The sequence below is a fragment of the Palaemon carinicauda genome, chromosome 7, assembly GCF_036898095.1.
Source record: "Palaemon carinicauda isolate YSFRI2023 chromosome 7, ASM3689809v2, whole genome shotgun sequence".
In the NCBI taxonomy this organism is placed as follows: Eukaryota; Metazoa; Arthropoda; class Malacostraca; order Decapoda; family Palaemonidae; genus Palaemon; species Palaemon carinicauda.
The window spans coordinates 158,370,764-158,390,365 of record NC_090731.1 but is presented as its reverse complement, the minus strand read 5'-3'; the positions used below and the strand labels follow the sequence as shown (position 1 = coordinate 158,390,365).

At 36.3% G+C, this 19,602-nt stretch overlaps 1 protein-coding gene across 1 annotated transcript in view; it reads right to left on the bottom strand.

Moving 5' to 3' along the window:
• Nucleotides 1-4,866: 4,866 nt before the first annotated feature.
• The window catches only part of DNAlig1 (DNA ligase 1), a 58,770-nt gene continuing 44,034 nt past the window's right edge, over nt 4,867-19,602 (bottom strand). The window contains exons 14-19 of the mRNA XM_068377048.1: nt 18,964-19,070; nt 18,523-18,651; nt 16,328-16,416; nt 9,567-9,675; nt 8,958-9,050; nt 4,867-6,059 (exon numbers count right to left, since the gene is read on the bottom strand). Coding sequence (XP_068233149.1) covers nt 5,985-6,059; nt 8,958-9,050; nt 9,567-9,675; nt 16,328-16,416; nt 18,523-18,651; nt 18,964-19,070 — 602 coding nt within the window. The 3' untranslated portion in view covers nt 4,867-5,984. The remainder of the gene's footprint in view (nt 6,060-8,957; nt 9,051-9,566; nt 9,676-16,327; nt 16,417-18,522; nt 18,652-18,963; nt 19,071-19,602) is intronic.

Genomic DNA, 19,602 nt, shown 5'->3' with positions numbered 1-19,602 from the left:
TTGACTCCACCTTCCCACTGCTGATGCGGTAGCTCACGCATGTTAACGGAGGGAGCCGCACGTCGGCTAACGTTAACATGCGTCTGGCAGGGTCGATCGCGCATCGGAGGTGGAGCTCTCCGCAGCCGGAGTGTGGGAGCAGGCAGCCTCAGCGTGAGCTGGGCGCACAACCGTGGCAGGTTGTAGGCTAACGAGAGCAGTGTAAACCTTCTCCGCACGAAACTCCTGCATAACCGCAGCTAACTGAGTCTGCATAGACTGCAGTAAAGACCACTAGGGTCTACAAAAGACGGCAACAAACGGAGCTACTGTCCGTTGTGACTGAGGGTCTAAAACAGTTGGTGCGGCAACAGACGGAGTTACTGCCTGTTGCGGTACCACCTTGCCTCTCTTGGGAGGTGTGCAGTCGTCGGATGACTGCAGCGAGTCCGAACTGACCCAGTGGCTACACCTAGGCCGTTGGACTTGCGCGGAAGGGACCGACTTGCACTTAAAAAGCTGCAAGATCTGGTCCATGGTTTCTACGAGAAACCTCTTCCGCAGACGAGGAATAAATGGGCTCTCTCGTCTTTGTGTGGGTGGGGCGATCACGTCGGCAACGTGTGTAGATACACCCGAAACCACGGAGGGAAACGTCTGTTCGTCGATCAAGGCCTGTGGAACCCATAAGTCGTTCGACATTACTTCTCCCCTGGGCTTGGGAGCTTGTAAGAGGTCCCGGACTAGGTGAACAACTGGCACGAACAGACGAACCCTCGAACGCAACACTGTAACACTTTGCACATATCACTTTATCACTTTTGATTTTCTGTTTGCACTTATTTCACTGAAATCGAAACTTTAACTGATTTCTACCTGAAACACGCAATCCTATCCTTCATTAAAAGGTAGTACAGTAATTGCGAAAACAGTTTACAATGCACAGAAAAACATAATTAAAGATAAAGAATTCAGTGGCTGGAAAAGAGACTAAACACTAGATCAAATAAACTACGTTTAAAATCTCTCACCGCATAAAGCCTGGGAACAAGAATAAAACTCTAGAAACGTTTTACCTTCTTCCCCTACAGCGACTAGGGAGAAGAGTAAAAAAAGAGAACAACGTTACCCGCTTGAACGAAACGTTTATTCTCCTCTCTCTCCCTCCGTCTCTATCTCTCTCTTGACTTAGAACCTGAGAGAAGAGCCCAATTATATATCGTTAAAACATATTATTTGCTAAAGGAAAAAACTGAAAGGTTTCCCAAATAAAAAGTTCCTTTATTTAGAATTTAAACCATTTAAGCTAAGAAAGAATGAACGAAACGCTAGAATCGGTTTACTCTTACTGCAACGTGAAACCGTGAAATACTCTCTCTCTATCGTAACGATAGAGCGCAAGTTGAACGTTCTGAACGTCAACAACTGCGGAGACTAAACTAAACGTTAGTTCATCTTTGAAAACAGTACGAGACTATCAAAGAAATTCTTTCATAAAACATTAAAAAAAAGTATTAAATTCTTAAAAGGTAAATACGATATGACGGGCTCAATATTAATTAACTTCGGTTCCAAGAAAGGACCGCCTACTATTAGGAAAGGTCGCATATAAACAAACATAAAAATTAATTTTTATAAGTTTATAATAAATGGAAAGTTAATCGAAGAGGCCTATAAAGGCGGAGAGATATAAAAATAGATCTATAACTTGTTAAGCAAAATTACCAAAAACCTAAACACACTTCCGTCTAAGGGAAGGGTCGGCCATTAAAAGTGAAAGAGAGTCCATACTCTCTTCGTCACCAACACTTCCGTCTAAGGGAAGGGTCGGCCATTTAAAAGGGAAAGAGAGTCCATACTCTCTTCGTCACCATAATTAAATCTATCCAAAACGAGTTCAAGTTTTGAAATGAAGATAAAACCCCTGCATAGCGAAAGCTCAAAACTGGAATAGTGTACTTCACCAAATCGTTGTGAAAACAAATCCAGTTAGGGACGGCGTATTTAGTAGGTCTTGCCTGTGGCACGACAGAGGGAAAATTGATTCTTTGTTGACATCAAGTACTTGAGTACCTACTTGACAGATGGCGCTGTTGATGTACACCCCCACCTGTATAGCGATCGCTGGCGTATTCCGCCCGTAGATTTTTTCTGTCGGGCAGCAGGGATGCAGCTATATGATCATCGGGTAAGTTTGATATTGAAAAACTAGATTTATATAACTGGAATATTTGATGGCCGGAGTTTTCTCTCTTCAAATAGGTGGACCAGAAAGTCTGGAGTTGACCAACTCTGTAGAAACGTCATCTACAACTTTCACACCGAATGGTATTGTCTTGCGGATGAAAACCTATTAGAGCTCATCGGTCAAAATGTGGGCTGAGAAAACTTTCTCAAAATATAGGAGAAAACCAAAGCATGAAGGTTCTGGGTCAGGAAGAAAGCAAAGGTAATCTGTTTCTACTTTCTGATACAGCTTTGCAGACCAAAGCGTAAGTATTATTGGCTGAAGCAGTGGATACCACGGGCTGTTGGGCCAATGTGGTTCTATTAGCACAGCTGTCCCTAAAAAGCCTTGAAAGATTTTCATAAGCCTACAAAATGAAACTTCATCTGTGGTGGATAACGGGGGAAGGTGGGCTGTGGCACCCTAACAGTACCAGCTGAACTCGGTTGAGTCCCTTGTTAGGCTGGGAGGAACGTAGAGTAGAGGTCCCCTTTTTTGTTTTGTTTCATTTGTTCATGTCGGCTACCCCCCAAAATTGGGGGAAGTGCCTTGGTATATGTATGTATGTATGTAAAAAATCAAATGCTTTGGAGGAACAGGTACATTAACGACCATTCATTCTAATCTAATTCAGAGAATTTCTTGCCATTGCTTGAGAGTTTACAAATGGGAATACAAAATAGTGGAAGTTTGTGGTTTTCCTTCACAGCGAACAGGTTTAGTTTGAGCTCCAAACCCTCCCCTCCTTAAAAGAGGTCTGGTCTAGTGTCCCTTCCATATGCAGGACTGTTTGCCTGGATAGGGCAGCCTCTACTACATTGAGTGAACCTGAAAGCTGGAATTATGAGACCACCACCCGGTTGTCTATAAAGATCTTGCATGCTGTTTCCTTTGTGGACCATTTCTCTTCAACGTCAGGAGGACCATCATCAGTTCCAACACATTTACGTGAAAAAGTTGCAAACAGAGGGGACCAGTGCTGAATAGAGGACGCCTTTGAATGACCACCCCAGTCCGACCTGGACGCGTCTGTATGGATAATCATGGTAACTGGGGGAGGGACCACCTGGTCAAGCAATTGGCATCGACTATGACCTGAGAAATCTTTTGAACTAACTGGGTTACTGAGCTTGACTAACTTGAAACCCTTTCTGAGCCATCCTTCTTCACACCCAATAGAGGTCGTAAATTGTTCTTCAGCACTGGATCGACTATCACAGCAAACCAAAGAAGAGGCAAAATCTCCAGTTGCCTCCTGGCAGAAAAGCCGCTCAAAACCAAGGCTATGACCCTACTAAAATTCTTCACAGAGATGCTCCGTACGGCTAGTATGGCTTCCACCATGAAACATTTTGAATAAAATAAAATAGTTCTCAAATACACACAAAATAATTTCACATTTATTTATAAAAAGATTCAAAATTGAAACTAACAATCCAAAGATATTTTAGGACCTAAAAATACATTATATAGTATAATAATCTTCTGTATATAGATTGTTTCCTTTGATGAATTGTGGAAAAACCTGTTATGAGGATATAAAATATTTACCACCCCTCTGGCTGCTAAAACTTAGCAAAGCTTTGAGGAAATAAATACATACAAATGTTGTATCATAACTTTCAAAAGTGTAGATTTCTGCAATTTTTTTACTCTACTCAATAACAACTTCAAGACACAACTTTCTCCATATGCACACTTCTATGTCATCATATACAAACAATTTAATATCGCACACATTCACAATATAATAAGCAAGCATTCAGAGTATTCATAAAACAATGCCGGCCACAATGCAATTCTCCTATAAAGCCTTCCGATTAATGAGATGCTGTAGAAGGTACCTCCGCCAACAAAGTTGGGAGGAGGTTATGTTTTTGTCCCAGTTTGTCTGTGAACTACTTTCTGGCCACAATTTCGCACACACTCACAATGAAGAGAACTAAAGATTTTACTACACGTATGATATATAGATTTTAAATTAATCTTTCTGGACTTCTGAACTTTTAAAATAAAACCAGATCAGTGAAGATACTAATATCTAATTATGCATTACTATCTGTAGAAGAAAAAAGTAACGGGAGTCTATAAGAACAAAAATAAAACTCACAGGAATTAATTCGTTTGACAAATGTATTAATACATTTGTCAAATGAATTAATTCCTAACCCTTCAAGATTAGTGGGGGAGTAATCAAACTTGTAGATTGTATATTACAATGTCTGCTTTTAGACACTTGTCTCTATATAATCAAGAGTTAAAAGATGGAAATCCTTCTTATATTTACACTAATTACAATAGAAAATTCAAAATGGATCGCTAGAATAAAACTACTGTACTTTGCTTTCAAAATTCTTTTAAAAAGTAATTTTTTTTTTTGTAAATTGGTTTCAAGTGGTAGAGGATACAGCACATAATTAGATTATGTTTAATTACGATGAGATTAAGTTTTAAAATAAACTATAGCAATCTTATTTTATTTTGGAAGAATAATTGGTATTACTGTAGATGTCAAGAAAAGGATTAAAGGTTATATGGGAAAAAAAAAAAAAAAAAACATATATAGGAAACCACTTAAAAACATTGGAATTGTCTATCCATCTGAAAATTTCTGAGTTACACACATATGACTTCTGTTGGTTACACCTCACAAGTTAAAGTTTCTTAGAAACGACTCAAGTTATAGGTTTGAACTGACAAGACCCCATACATCAAAAACAGCAATTGAATTAATTAAATACAATATATAAAATGGAGGGTATCATAACTACTGAGAACGAGGACAAGAAATTTAGACTGACACATTGAACACTTCTTTCCCCATCAATATCCCTATATTAAGGGGTTGGCTGCCTGATGTACCCTCCACAATGCCTTCTATCAAAGGCATCCTCTTCCACCAAACCTCTTTATTTCACCAACTAGACCCTTAAATCTTTTTGTCCCTGGAGGCAAAAATTGTTAAGTTCCTTAAAAGTATCAGTTCCAATTTCATCAGAAGATGCTCACCACAACGCAAGCAGGAAAAGCTCAACTCCCCACCATGGTACTCAAAGCAGTAACCTCCTTAGTAAACATCTTAAACTCATGGGCCAAGTGGGACTTTGCCTCCTGTTCACGTGAATGCGAGGGTAGCACATTACCATTAAACTAAAAGAGAGCACACTATTAAGTGCAATCAATATCATTATTTCAACCCCAGAAAATATTCATAAGTAGTTATCATCACAACTCTTAGATGATAAAAAATTAATTTAGTGCTGAAACCCTTTTTGTAAAACCAGTAAACATAAATACATTTTAATAAAAAATATTTATGAAATACAGAGACCAGTAAGTAATTCCAATAAAATAAATTGCAATCTGGATTAGAAGAACCTTAAACTATATTGCATTTTTTGCATATAAAAATTTAAAAACTAAGTAATCTATACAAAATTTATCTACAAAAAAGTAAGTTAAATATACTATTAAATACAATCTTCAAGTAGATATCAAGATAAATCTGTGTTGAACTAATCCTTGTGACACCTATCTCACGACATCATGTACATATAAAAAACTTAACTATAAAAAAAATTGACCATAAAATTTTTTACAAAAAAGAACATTACAGTTGATCAGAATGCGCATCATTCACTCAGTTCAACACTCGAGCCTTCCTCTTCTAAAAAGTAATAGCTTCACCGCTCCTAACATAAACAGCTTCGATTAAAGTTTTGTTTAAGAAAATAAACTTAACTAAGAACTTTTATAGTAATAAACTTAACTAGGAATTTCAATAGAAGTCTTCTTCCTTATTAGATGCATTTTTATTCTGAATCTGAGCTTGACTGTTGTATAGGTCAGCAATCTGAAAGACAAACATCCATATAAAAAAAAACAGGAAGCTGAAAGAAAAAAATAAAAGCATCCAAACCAAAATGACTAAAAATTCTTAGAATACAGTATCATAATTCAATTTCAGCTACTTTCAAAATAACTATCCTTTAATCTCATGTGTAGTTTTCAATACATTTAGAAATATTCTTATTCCTTTAACCTTGAGTGTTTCACATGAAGTAATTCTGGCTCATCATTTTATGACAGGAATAATAGGCATATAGAAATTAAATACTGTATAGTAAACTTTCCAACACTTCAGATGAATTTAATATAAATGTAGTTTTACATGATACTAGTAGCATACTACTCAAAATAAGACATACAATACCAATAAAATACCATAACAGTAACTTCGAGTTAGGTATTATAAAGAGGGGGCTAAGCTATCTCAAGTTTATAAGAAATGCATTTTAGTTGTGTTGCCCCCTGTGGCCGCGGGGGCATAAAAACAATTAGAATAGCGCCAACGTTATCCCTACGTGTCGTAAGAGGCGACTAAAAGGGACGGGACGAGGGGGCTGGGAACCCCCTCTCCTGTATATAAAAACCCTGAGAGACATTATCAAAGAGATGGAGCTGGGGGGAGAGTAGAAGTCCCCTTTTTTGTTTTGTTTCATTGTTGATGTCGGCTACCCCCCAAAATTGGGGGAAGTGCCTTTGGTATATGTATGTATACAGTCCATACCTCTTTATTTGGAATGATGAATAACACAGCTCTTGTTGGTATTTCATACCTTTTTGCATTTTATTTTGCAAGAAATAACGAGTTTTTATGGCATTTCATCCTCTAGTGTTGAAAACAAACAAGTCCAACAGTGATCTTGTTTTGTAAATAAGAATCACATGAACCATTTCTTACTCCTAGTAATTATTTTTCAGTGTTAATGAGACAAAAATGAAGCCGTGATGCTTCCTACCACCATCATAAGTAATCAATTTACACCTCTACTCCTAACTAATCTGACAATTCAAGATGGTCGCTAGTTTGGAATTTCTTAAATGACTTCATAAAGAACAATGATTGGATGGTTAAAAAAAGCCTGCAGTCAATGTCCCAATCAATCATATCCTGGGGAAAAAACTTAAAATGGGAGGATATCATAGAACCTTGATTAAAATCATGAGATGAAAATAAATAAAAACTTACATCATCTGAAATAACCTAAATTCGTTAAACATCAAAAAATTTAACTGTTCTGGGAACCATTCACAATACTGACTAGTAGTCTTGTTTATACTGTATAAGCCATTAACCAAGAATTTAAAAAATGAATAACTTTATGAAACAAATATATCTGAAGATGACTACATACATTCAGGAACCTATAAGCACTTACATCCTAATACAGTACAGTGGCACCTCGAAGATCAAACTTCATTCGTTAAAAGACCATTAGAACACCCATTTGTTTGATCACAAATTTTTTTTTCCTTCAACATTAATTTAAATAGGATTAATTAGTTCCAGACCACAATAATCAATCATTATACAGCATTTCTATATGTTTACAGTACTCTAATAAAAACACACAGAAATCAAAAGCAATATAAATTGATAAAATAAATAATAAACAATTAACTAAGATTATTTCAATACTGTAGACTATCTACCCGAATTGCATGTGCTATTCGTTCAAATAATAAAAAGCTTCGACTAAAATCAATATCGATATCCATTAGTTTTAAAGATTTGGAATTGACAGGGAAGGCTAAACGCAGACATTTTTTGCAACTTTACTCAACAAGATAAAAGTGTTTAACCAAGTACTCTAATTATATCTGCATATTCCATATTCCAGGGCTGTGGCACCCTAGCAGTACCAGCTGAACTCGGTTGAGTCCCTTGTAAGGCTGGGAGGAACGTAGAGAGTAGAGGTCCCCTTTTTTGTTTTTGTTTCATTTGTTGATGTCGGCTACCCCCCAAAATTGGGGGAAGTGCCTTGGTATATGTATGTATGTATTCCATAGCTAAACGTTAATTTCCTTTCACATTTGGAACTCTTAAAACTGGTTAGCTTCAAGCTGAATATACATCTTAAGAGGATTTGTATTATAATCTGATGACCCTTTCTATTTCCATAAAAATGTTACAATTCCTTGGAGTAAAATATTCAACTTGCATAGCGTAGCCTAACAACTTCCCTTTTTAATAATACTAACCAAACACGCACACATTTGTTCATTCAGTTACCAGAGAATTTCGTCTCTTCACCATAGTTATGATTAGCTTGGGAGTGTCTACATACCGTAACAAATGCAGCTGTTTCTAGTCCACTACAGGAGAAAGGCCTCAGACATGATTTTATTTGTCCAGGGTTTGACCAGTTTTCATCACCATGCTGGTCACTTCAGATTGGTGATATCAGACTTTAGTTTGACTGCTCACAGCAAACCACCCTATAGTCTATTTCTTTTAGCGAGGCATATTTGCACCGACTCGCAGCAGTGCCCTTTTAGCTCGGAAAAGTTTCCTGATCGCTGATTGGTTGGACAAGATAATTCTAACCAATCAGCGATCAGGAAACTTTTCCAAGCTAAAAGGGCACCGTTGCGAGTCGGCGCAAATCTGCCTCGTTAAAAGAAATGGACTATTGTATGGGTAGCCATGACTAGTACAGCTTTGCTGATCATGGCAATACACAAACCCTTTAACCACATTAAGGTATCCCCATTCAAAAATGGTTATAAAATCAAATGGGGATTTTGGTCTAGACTTATCGCTGACCAATATTTGTTGGAAGGCCAGCATACCTTAAATGCCTTTGACCTATGGGATTCCACTGTATAATGCAGATAGAGTACATCATTGCTATAGATTAAGTTTAACAAAACTTTTAATCATACAGAATTTTATATTATAACTTACTTGACTTGAACTTGTAGCAGTCTCCGGTGTTTTGTCCTCTCTGATACGCAAAAACCTTGGGAACCTCAAGGAAATTCCTTTTTCTGGATCAACCTGCAAGTTATTAATGAAATTAAAAAAAGGAGGTTTTTGTTTAAACCTGTCACTCATTTCAAATATAAATCAACCCTTTTACCCCCAACGGACGCACTGGTACGTTTCACAAAACTCATCCCTTTACCGGCATGGACGTACCGGTACGTCCTTGCAAACAACTGCTATTTAGATTTTTTTTGCATATTTTTGATAACTTTATGAGAAACTTCAGGAATTTTCCAAAAGAATGAGACCAACCTGACCTCTCTATGACGAAAACTAAGGTTGTTAGAGTAATTAAAAAAAAATATATTGCAAAATGTGCATGAAAAAAAAAAAAAAAACGCCTGGGGGTTAAGGGTTTGAAAGTTCCAAATAGCTAGGGAGTAAAAGGGTTAAAAACATAAAAAAAAAACTTTAAACTAATAAACAACCCACATTCAGTCTAGATTTATCCAAAGTAAAACAGGAACATTTACAACTACTGTGCAATATTCATAATTCCTAAGAAGTGTGAATAATCATAACACTTACAACGCCAGCGGCAGCTTTGTGATGAGGTGATATTGAAAGGTCCGCACATTTAATTTCCCACACTTGGACGGCTTCAAACCAGCAATCAGGTTCATGCATGTTATCATATCTGTGAAAAAAAATTAATTAAAAATAAGTAATTACAAAATACTAGTCAACTTAAGAACTGATGGACCAAATTCAATTCGAGACAAAAACTGAATATTACTTGCACAATTACAAATCAAGACAGTGTATGGCAATATTGTATGACAAGGACATCTTAAAACTGACCTAAACTGAAAAAATTCAAGCTGTTTTTTTGTTCTAATAACCAAAACTTCATTTTAATCATGCAAAACTGTATGGCAATATTGTATGACAAGGACATCTTAAAACTTACCTTGGAATAAATGAAAAAATTCAAGCTATTTTTATGTTCTAATAACCAAAACATCTCAATCATGCAAAAACACCCATAAAGGTTGAGATCTAACTTATAAATCAAGCAAAGGGACTACTCCAATGACTTTGAAGGTAATTTTTTACAATAGTAACTTCTGTCTTGGCAAGCTAAAGAACATTTCCTGTTAATTTGGTAAAACGCTATTTACTTTATAGCTTGAACAGTTCTACGATAATTCCAGGTTTTATAAGGGACCTTTGGGAAACAGGGTTAGATTGCTAAACAATGGCTTGTGTTTCCGAACTCTCTTCGTACTATTTACGAAAAGCTAATTATTTTCCAGTGTGATCTCATTTCTTTACGAGCAGGACTGTGTATAAAAGTTATGCGGTAATCATACTTTTGGAAAGTTAGGAAGGTAATATTAGTAGGTCGGGATATTGCACAGCCTTGACAAAGAAATTTAGTCAAAACATTTTTATCATCATCGTAGCATGGCTATTCTCATCTTGAGTTAAAGGAAACAACTCTAAGAAGTCATCTCCATCACATGGTACTGGGCCTGTGAGGGCATTCAGCACCCAGGGAAAATACTGCAATCACACATGAAGTAAAAAATAAAAGTAAAAGCAAGATGGAAGAAAGCAGAAACAGTAGTAAACTAGGATACCAAGTAAGTGCATCTAGGGGTCGAAGAAATGCTGCAAAGACCCTCAAGTATTATCATTATTACTAGCTACAATATTGGTTGGAAAAGTAGAATGCTACAAGCCTAGGGGCTCCAACAGGGAAAATAGTCCAGTGAGGAATAAAAAATATATAAACGATTTTAAGATCAGTAACATCAAAATAGATCAATCATATATAAACTATAGAATGATACTTATGTCAATCTCTCAACAAAATAGAATTGACATAAAGTCTGAACTTGAGTTGCAACAATTCCACCACCAAATTACGAAGATCATTCCACAATCTGATCACAGCTGAAATAGAACTTCTAGAATACTGTGTAATATTTTGCCTTATACTGTAATGGAAAAGGTATGACTTGGAACTAACTGCATACCTATACTCAATTATTTTAATGAGGCGCATTTGCACTGACTCGCAGCAGTGTCCTTTTAGCTCGGGAAAGTTTCCTGCTATATGATTGGTTAGAATTATCTTGTCTAACCAATCAGCGATCAGGAAACTTTTACGAGCTAAAAGGGCACCCCTGCGAGTCGGTGCAAATCTGCCTCGCTTAAAAGAATGGACTATAGTACTATCATTATCATCATTACTAGCCAAGCCACAACCATGATTGTAATAAACAGAATGCTACAATCACAAGGACCCCAACAGGGAAAGCACCCCAGGGAAGGAATTAACAAATAAACTAGATACCCCCCAAAATTGGGGGAAGTGCCTTGGTATATGTACAGTATGTATGTAAATAATAAGTTATGAATAAAAACTTTTAAATACTTCACCATTAAAATAGATCAGGCATATATAAACCATAAAACAAGACTTATGTCAACCTGTTCAACAGAAAAGAATTTAAAAAAAGTTTTAATTTTTGAAGTTCCACAGATTCCAACACCAAATTAGGAAGATCATTCCACAATCTGGTCACAGCTGGAATAAAACTTCTAGACTAACATGTAGATTGTGCCTTATGATGAAAGCCTGACTGATAGACTTAACAGCATACTTAATACCATGTACAACATGGTACAATCTGGGAGGTTCTGAATGCAATGGATGATCTGAATTAAGAAAAATCGTTATAATTGAACGACAGTGCCAGAATAATATCAAGAACAGGAACAAGGAATTTAATAGACGGCAAATTTCTATCCAACAAATTAAGTGAGAGTCAGCAAAGGAAAATCAGTCAGGTAGAACGAAAGAACTAAATTTCTTCAGGATAGACAGAGCGCTAAAAATCTTTAAAGGCTTTCTCAATCAGCCAAATTTTTGAGCAATTGATGAAGAAACAGACTGAATGAGCTTCTCTAAAGAAAATTTGCAATTAAGAATGACACCTAAAATTTCGAATGAATTGTACATACAGTGATACCTCTGGATACGAAAGTTTCTGCTTACGAAAAATTCAGGATGCGAAAAGTGATTCGAAGATTTTTATGCCCCAGGATACGGATAAAATAGCAGGATACGAAAACCTTACGAGATCCCAACTCTTCGCCGAGAGTAATTTTAAAAAGCGCGCGCCGCCTGACTTTGAACTTGGGTAGACTCACAGCCTCCCGCTCACCCATTGGTTATCTCCCTACTCAGACGCTAGCTGACGCCATAAGATCCTGCTTTCCTATTGGTCGGCAACTATCCCAGCTTGCCTACACACGGGCGTTTATCTCTCTCTCTCTTTTCGTTCCGACCGCAGTATCGTTAACAGACATTGTGTGCTTTCGCTTGTTTGACTTAGTGTTAATATACAGTACATTCGTACACCACGTGTTATCGTTAATAAACATTCGTTACTGTGCTCTGTACTGTATTAGTGTTTACTATACATAGACTGTATATAACGTTACGTAGTGTATTATATTACGTATTACTGTAGCCATGGGTCCCAAGAATGTTGCCGAAGGAAAGAAGAAGAAGACGATGCTCTCGATGGAGACGAAACTTGAAATCGTTAAAAAGTACGAGTCTGGCATGCGTTCAAGTGCGATCGCCAAGGAGTATGGCCGGAATCCGTCTACGATAGGCACCATCCTGAAGCAGAAGGCGGCCATCAAAGCAGCAACACCTTCTAAGGGCGTCACTATTTTCTCCAACAAGAGAACGCACGTGCATGACGAGATGGAGAGGCTACTTCTTGTGTGGATCAAGGGCAAAGAGATCTCAGGAGACACCATCACTGAGACTACAATTTGCCAGAAGGCCTCCGCCATTTTCGGTGATCTCGTGCGTGCTCAGGCCGAAGAAGGAGCAGGAGAAGGAACATCCCAGCAGGAACCCCCAGAGTTCAAGGCTTCTCGTGGGTGGTTCGAGAAGTTCAAGAGAAGGACTGGCATCCATTCAGTGGTACGGCATGGGGAGGCAGACGGCTCGGACACGAATGCCGCCGAAGCCTTTGTTAAAACGTTCGACGAGTTGACTGGCAGACTACGTCGAAAAGGAACATCCAGAAAAAGTTTATACCAACCGTGCGCTTGAACACTGCAATGACGTTTGCCTAACGCATTTTAGAAATCTGTTGAAAAGTAGGCAGAAACAAGCTTCAATGGATAGTTTCTTATTAAAGAGGCCAGCGGTATTAGTAGGCCAAGACGAAGGTGAAAGTAAAAAAAGAAACAGAAAAAAGAAAGTGATGAAGAAGTAGAAGGTGAAAGTAAAGAAAAGAAACAGAAAAAAGAAAGTGATGAAGAAGTAGAAGAGATTTAGAAAATAAGAAAAACGTAAAGTTATAAAAAAGCAAAAAAAAAAAAAATTCAATTTTAAGTTTTATGTTACCGTTAAGTGTTAAAGTAATTTTTTCTTTCATTTTATAGTTTTCTATACGTAATGTTAAGTGTTAATTATTTCTGCCATTTTTTTTATTTCGTAAAGTTTAAGTGTTAATGTGTTAAGTGTGTAAATTACTGTACGTAGTCTGTCACTTGTTACGTTTTCTGCCTTATGCCATCCTCCTCTGCCGCGACTTCGCTATCGGACATCGTCTCAATCAAAAGGTAAGTTTCAACTTTTTTGTTACACTAATTAACTGTAACCTTTTTTTCAGAGAGTACAGGTATCAATCATTAATTTAGGTGTACGTACAGGTAACAATACACCTTCACTGATCTAAATGCTTTACGTACATACAGTACCGTAACTTTTATACAGTAGTAAAGAAAACGGACCGTTTTCTTTGGGCTTGGGGGGGGATAACTTGGCTATAACTACATTATTGAATAATCTCATAGTGGTTTCTGGAATGGATTAGGCTGTTTTTAACGGTTGTGTTAATTATTGAATGATAGAAATGGCTGCATTGCATGTTTATTACTACAGTTTAGCGTGTTTATGAAAGAAAAGGTGATTTTTTATAAGGCTTGGAACGGATTAGGCTATTTACATGTAAAACGCGACTCAGGATACGAAACCGCATCCTGAACGGATTAATTTCGTATCCTGAGGCATCACTGTACTGTAGTTAAAGACATTGTAAATGCAGACCTAGATGCTGAGGAGCCAATGTCCTTGACCTACTTACAATCATACTTTTTGAATTTTCTTAGTGTTTAATTTAAAGCCCCATAATTTGTACCATGCACTAGTTTCAGCTAGATCTGTATTGAAAGATTCGGCAACCATAAGTCTATATCCAGGAGTTGGAATTGATGCAAAAAGAGTAGCATCATCTGCATATGCAGCATAACACGGGAGTGCTGACAGCACTTAACTCCTACAGATTCAGTGGTTATAAAAAAAGTTATGTAGAGCATACAGCATAGGAAGAATAAAACCAGATAGAGTATTAACCCTTGGAGTTTCTAACTTGCCAAAATCAGTCAATAAAACTATTTTACTTTCTAAGAAGCACAATTTCTTTCAGAATAGAAAACAGACTTGATGGCTAACTCCTACAATCCATTCTGATGGAAAAGCAATTTAATCAAACAATGCTTCAAAGTCTGGACAGCCTGAGTTACCAATAGAAACTGACAAGTCCGACTAAATTGTCCTACAAAAAGGATGACCAATCATCAATATAATAAGAACGACCCTAAAGTACATCAGGCTGGGCTCAAGCCATGATGGTAAACAAACATTTGGATTCAAAGTTTTAGAAACAATAAGACCCCAGTAGTTTGGAATATTATCATCCGCACAAGAGTAACATCAAGATAATCTGACATAACTGATATCACCTTTCTTTAGAGCAGCATAACATATGGATACTCTAAATTATGAGCAAAATGTCACCCCAAAGAAAATTTACCAGCATAGCCCTCGATGAATCGAAAAGATCATAAAAATTATAACTTGGATTTTCAAAACTTTAGAAAAAAGAACAAGTAATTATAGTGTATAAGCAATACCCTAGAGGGATTAATACAAATGCAGCAACACTGCATGGGAATTGACAAAAGAAGAATAAGCTAAGAAATAAATACCATGTGGTAATAATTTTAGCAAGGAGGATAAATTAGATGTCTTAAGAAAAGCAAAGGAAATAGAATTTGCACAAGTTGAAGATTTTCTCATCAGCAACCAAAAAAATATTTTTCAGCAGGAGGTAACAATCAAAGGTAGTAGGTTGGCCAAAGCACCAGCCAACTCTTGAGATACTACCATATCAAAAGTGTTATAGAGTCCTTTGACTGGCCATATAGTACTACATTGGACCCCTCTTTAGTTACAGGTTATTTTTCCTTTGTCTACACATACACCAAATAGTCTGGCCTATTCTTTACATTCTCCCCTATCCTCATACAACCAACAATACTAAGATAACCAAAAAATTCTTCACTTTAGGGGTTAACTACTGCAGCTTTCTGAGGACACTCCAAAATCAAACCATTGTTCTCTATTCTTTGGTAGTGCCATAGCCTCTGTACCATGGTCTTCCACTGTATTGAGTTAGTTATCTTGCTTGAGGGTACGTTCAGGCACATTATTCGCTCTATTTCCTTTCCTAACTGGGCTTTTTCCCTGTTGGAGGCTTATACCATCCTACTTTCCCAATGAGGGTTGTGACCTAGCTAGTAATAATAGTAATAATAAAAGTAATGAGAAAAAGCAGCAGTTTGGAATGAATGATGTCTATGGTACTTTTTTCAAAACAAGAGGCCAAACAAAGGTTTATGAGGGTACTTTCTCTGCAATCAATAATATAAACAGAACCAAGAATCAAAGTAAATGCTTGTTTGATGCAGGGAAATGCAGGTCATGAAAAGGCTAACAAAGAATTAAGATAGATTATCATTTTTAGAATTTTCTATAACAAGCAATCCGGTATGTTATAATTTCATACTCATTGAAAATCATTTGAGGATCCAAGATAAATTTGCAGCAATAAATGAATAAAAGGCAAAGAAAATAGTAAAAATGCTTGATAGATGGCAACGACAATTCTACATACAGTTTATAACATAAGTAAGCGAAACGAGTAGGTGAAGCAGAGTTGATTACTTCAGTTTTAAGCTATAGCAGCATCCAAGACAAGAACAAAGGGCAGACTTGACGAGATTCAGTTCAATTTGGCACCCAGTGAGAGAATAAAGATTAATTTTTCACAAGTGATGTAAGCACACTCTCTACTTGGGAAATTTTAACATGCTTAATTTGCAAGGAATTTGGAAACAAGACAATAATCATCATTGGAAATCAGCGTTTTGTTGTCATGACTTTCAAAGGTGTAAGGGCTACAACTTACCTGTAGTAAGACTTTGGCTTTTCTATAACATGCTCTTTGAGGAAAGCAGTATGCTGCTGGAGTTGTTCTTCGCTGAATCCAGTTCCAAGCTGAAAGTAAGAATTTTTTACATTAAAAATGACAAATGCTTCCAAAATGACAGCTTGATCCCGTTTAATTTCCAAGACCAATGCACAGGATGACAGCTTGTTGGTTTCATAAAATAACTACCAAGGTCAATTACTTGAAATAATGATGCTGAGAGATAAGGATCTAATTTTTTTTTGTACTTAACAGTACTCAGAAAATAAGACTAGTAGAGCTGCCAAGTTTGGCTCAAAAGCAATTAGCCAATAATTCAAGTAAAATTCATAATGAACAGTATAAAGTACTAATAAGATATCTTTTACTCATTCCTACTCTCTATTCCTATCTAGAAAGTTTCTTTTGAATTTAGACCCATTAAGCCCTGACAGTATAAAAAAGGTCGAGTGAAAAAGAAAAAATTTCAAGTGGAAAAATGCTCTTTCTCAACATTTGAACCCATTTGCAGTATAGTCATGTAGCATTTAAACTTATGAACAAAATAAAAAAAACTCAAAAGACCCTGTATAGTACATCAAAATACATTTAAACAAATATATCCCACATCAAATGTGCATACCCACATTGGTAACTCTTTAGAACCCCTAGCTTAACCTAATCTGTACTTTTAACATTTCTTCAATTTTGAGTATTTGTCAGCAAAAATGCGCCACTTCAAAAATGATGAGCAAGAAGAAAAACCATCTTAATAATGTAAATGATGACTCCTACTTATACATGCCTCAAAAATAATATTCATACATATTAAAATACCTTATGCATTTAATGGAATGTTTTTGCACAACTTATTACAAAAAGTTCAGAGTAAAGGAAAGCTAGATGATCATAGACACTATACTGTTTGAGATCAGAGAATAAACACACACAATTTCATAGTTTATTTACAATATAAATATTCAAACCTTAGACGACAAAAAAAAAAAAAAAAAAATTGCCTTTACCCAGAGGATGATCAGATAAACTTTGGTATGGAGGATTTTTAATCAGGTAAGTGTTATTGTTCACCACTCAATCTTATAAAGAATGTTGTCTGTAACTTCCTATATTTCTATCACTTTCTTGTGTATTTAATACACTCCAAATAGTGTTTGATTATTGTCAATGTGATTGGCGAAGATTTAACGGATCAAAGGTACGCATACTCTTAGCCCCTTTGCATCACTTAACCCTTTTACCCCCAGCCTCTTTGGAAATTTGCAACCCTTAACCCCCAAGGGGTTATTTTTTCCAAGCACATTTTGCAGTATATTTTTCTTAAATTGCTCTAACAGCCTTAATTTTTGTCATAGAGAGGTCAGGTTGGTCTCATTCTCTTGGAAAATGCCTGAATTATCTCAAAAAATTATCAAAAATATGAAAAAAAAAAATTTTATGGCATTTTTTTGCAAGGACGTACCGGTACGTCCATGGGGGTAAAGGGATGAGTTTTGTGAAACGTACCAGTACGTCTTTTGGGGGTAAAAGGGTTAAAAATATAATCCCCTGATGGCCGTCATTATGCTTTCAGCTTGGCTATAATTTCCATAATAATCAAAGAAACATCGCCATCTTACCAGAGAAAAATATAAAAAAAAAGTTACCCTATTATGCACAAGGCTTTACAGGGGTAGGAAATCTCCTAAACACTGACAACACTGAGATTACCAAACAATTCTTCTTCACCAAAGAGGTTAACTACTGCATTGTAATTGTTCAGTGGCTACTTTCCTCTTGGTAAGGGTAGAAGAAACTCTTTAGCTATGGTAAGTAGCTCTTCTAGGAGAAGGACACTCCAAAATCAAACCATTGTTCTCTAGTCCTGGGTAGTGCCATAGCCTCTGTACCATGGTCTTCCACTATCTTGTGTTAGCGTTGTCTTGCTTGAGGGTACACTCGGGCAAACTATTCTATCTAATTTCTCTTCCTCATGTTTTGTTAAAGTTTTTATAGTTTACATAGGAGATATTTATTTTAATATTATTCTTAAAATGTTTATTTTTTCCTTGTTTTCCTTTCCTTACTGAGCTATTTTCCCTGTTGGAGCCCCTGGGCTTATAGCGTTCTGCTTTTCCAACTAGGGTTGTAGCTTAGCAATTAATAATAATAATAATAAACTGTACCAGCAAACGTACCTTACAAAGAGACTGAAACTCTTCATTATCTGGATCATAGCAAGCAAGAAGGAAACAGCCATAAGCACCCTTTCTCTTTCCTTTTCCCCAATATGCTCCAATAACCACTGCATCAATGGTATCACCAACCTGCAAAATATAAATATAAAATTAAACATTTTTATTTCTGACTTTAAACAATAATTATATTTATATCAGAAACCAAACTATTGATCTCATTTCCTTTGAAATAAATAGCAATTACACAGAAATACAAGCTTCTTAAGAAAAGAAATAATCTTTATATTAAGGCCAGTAATGTAAATTAACTCACAACATTACAAAAAAAGAAAAAAAAAAAAAAAATTATCACAAGCTTCTCTACTAATCATTCTTAATTCTAATATAAAAAAAATGCAATTACTCATCATTTCATTAATAATCAATTGTACAGCAACTCACTCCATCAAGATAATCCTTCTTCAACTTCAGCCAATTGTGGGAACGTTTTGCTATTTCGTAAGTAGCATCGACATCAAGAGTCTTCACCATTAAGCCTTCGCAGTTTCCTGATTATATAGAAAAAGGATTAAATCAATACTATAAAAAATATACAGTATTCCAAAAATTACAAATTCGTAGATAATTTGGATAATTTAGATTTTTCCCTCTATAATACAAACCTTCCATTACTTATAAATGGATATTCTTTTGGCAAAGTTGGAAGGTAGCCAATTAGACTTTTTGGTGCGAGGTGGCAACCCTACCCAGCAACTGAGTAGGGTATGGCTACGGGTACCAGCCACCTGTATATATACTCAATGAGTGGTGAACTAAAGTCACTGTTCTCTTTCTATGATACACAGTATATTGTATTTTATTTTGCACCTGTTTGGCCGATGGATGTACTCATCTGGCTGATTTCCCAAACTCAGTTTGAAATAAACTATAAGTAGATAATATCAAGAAAAAGATATAGCCCAAAGTCATTTCATGAGGAAAACATACTATATACTGTGCTTGACAAATATCATCTATGCGTTCATTATTTCACGGGTGAGTGATTAAATTATAACGTGGCATAAGTATTCACATCAAATC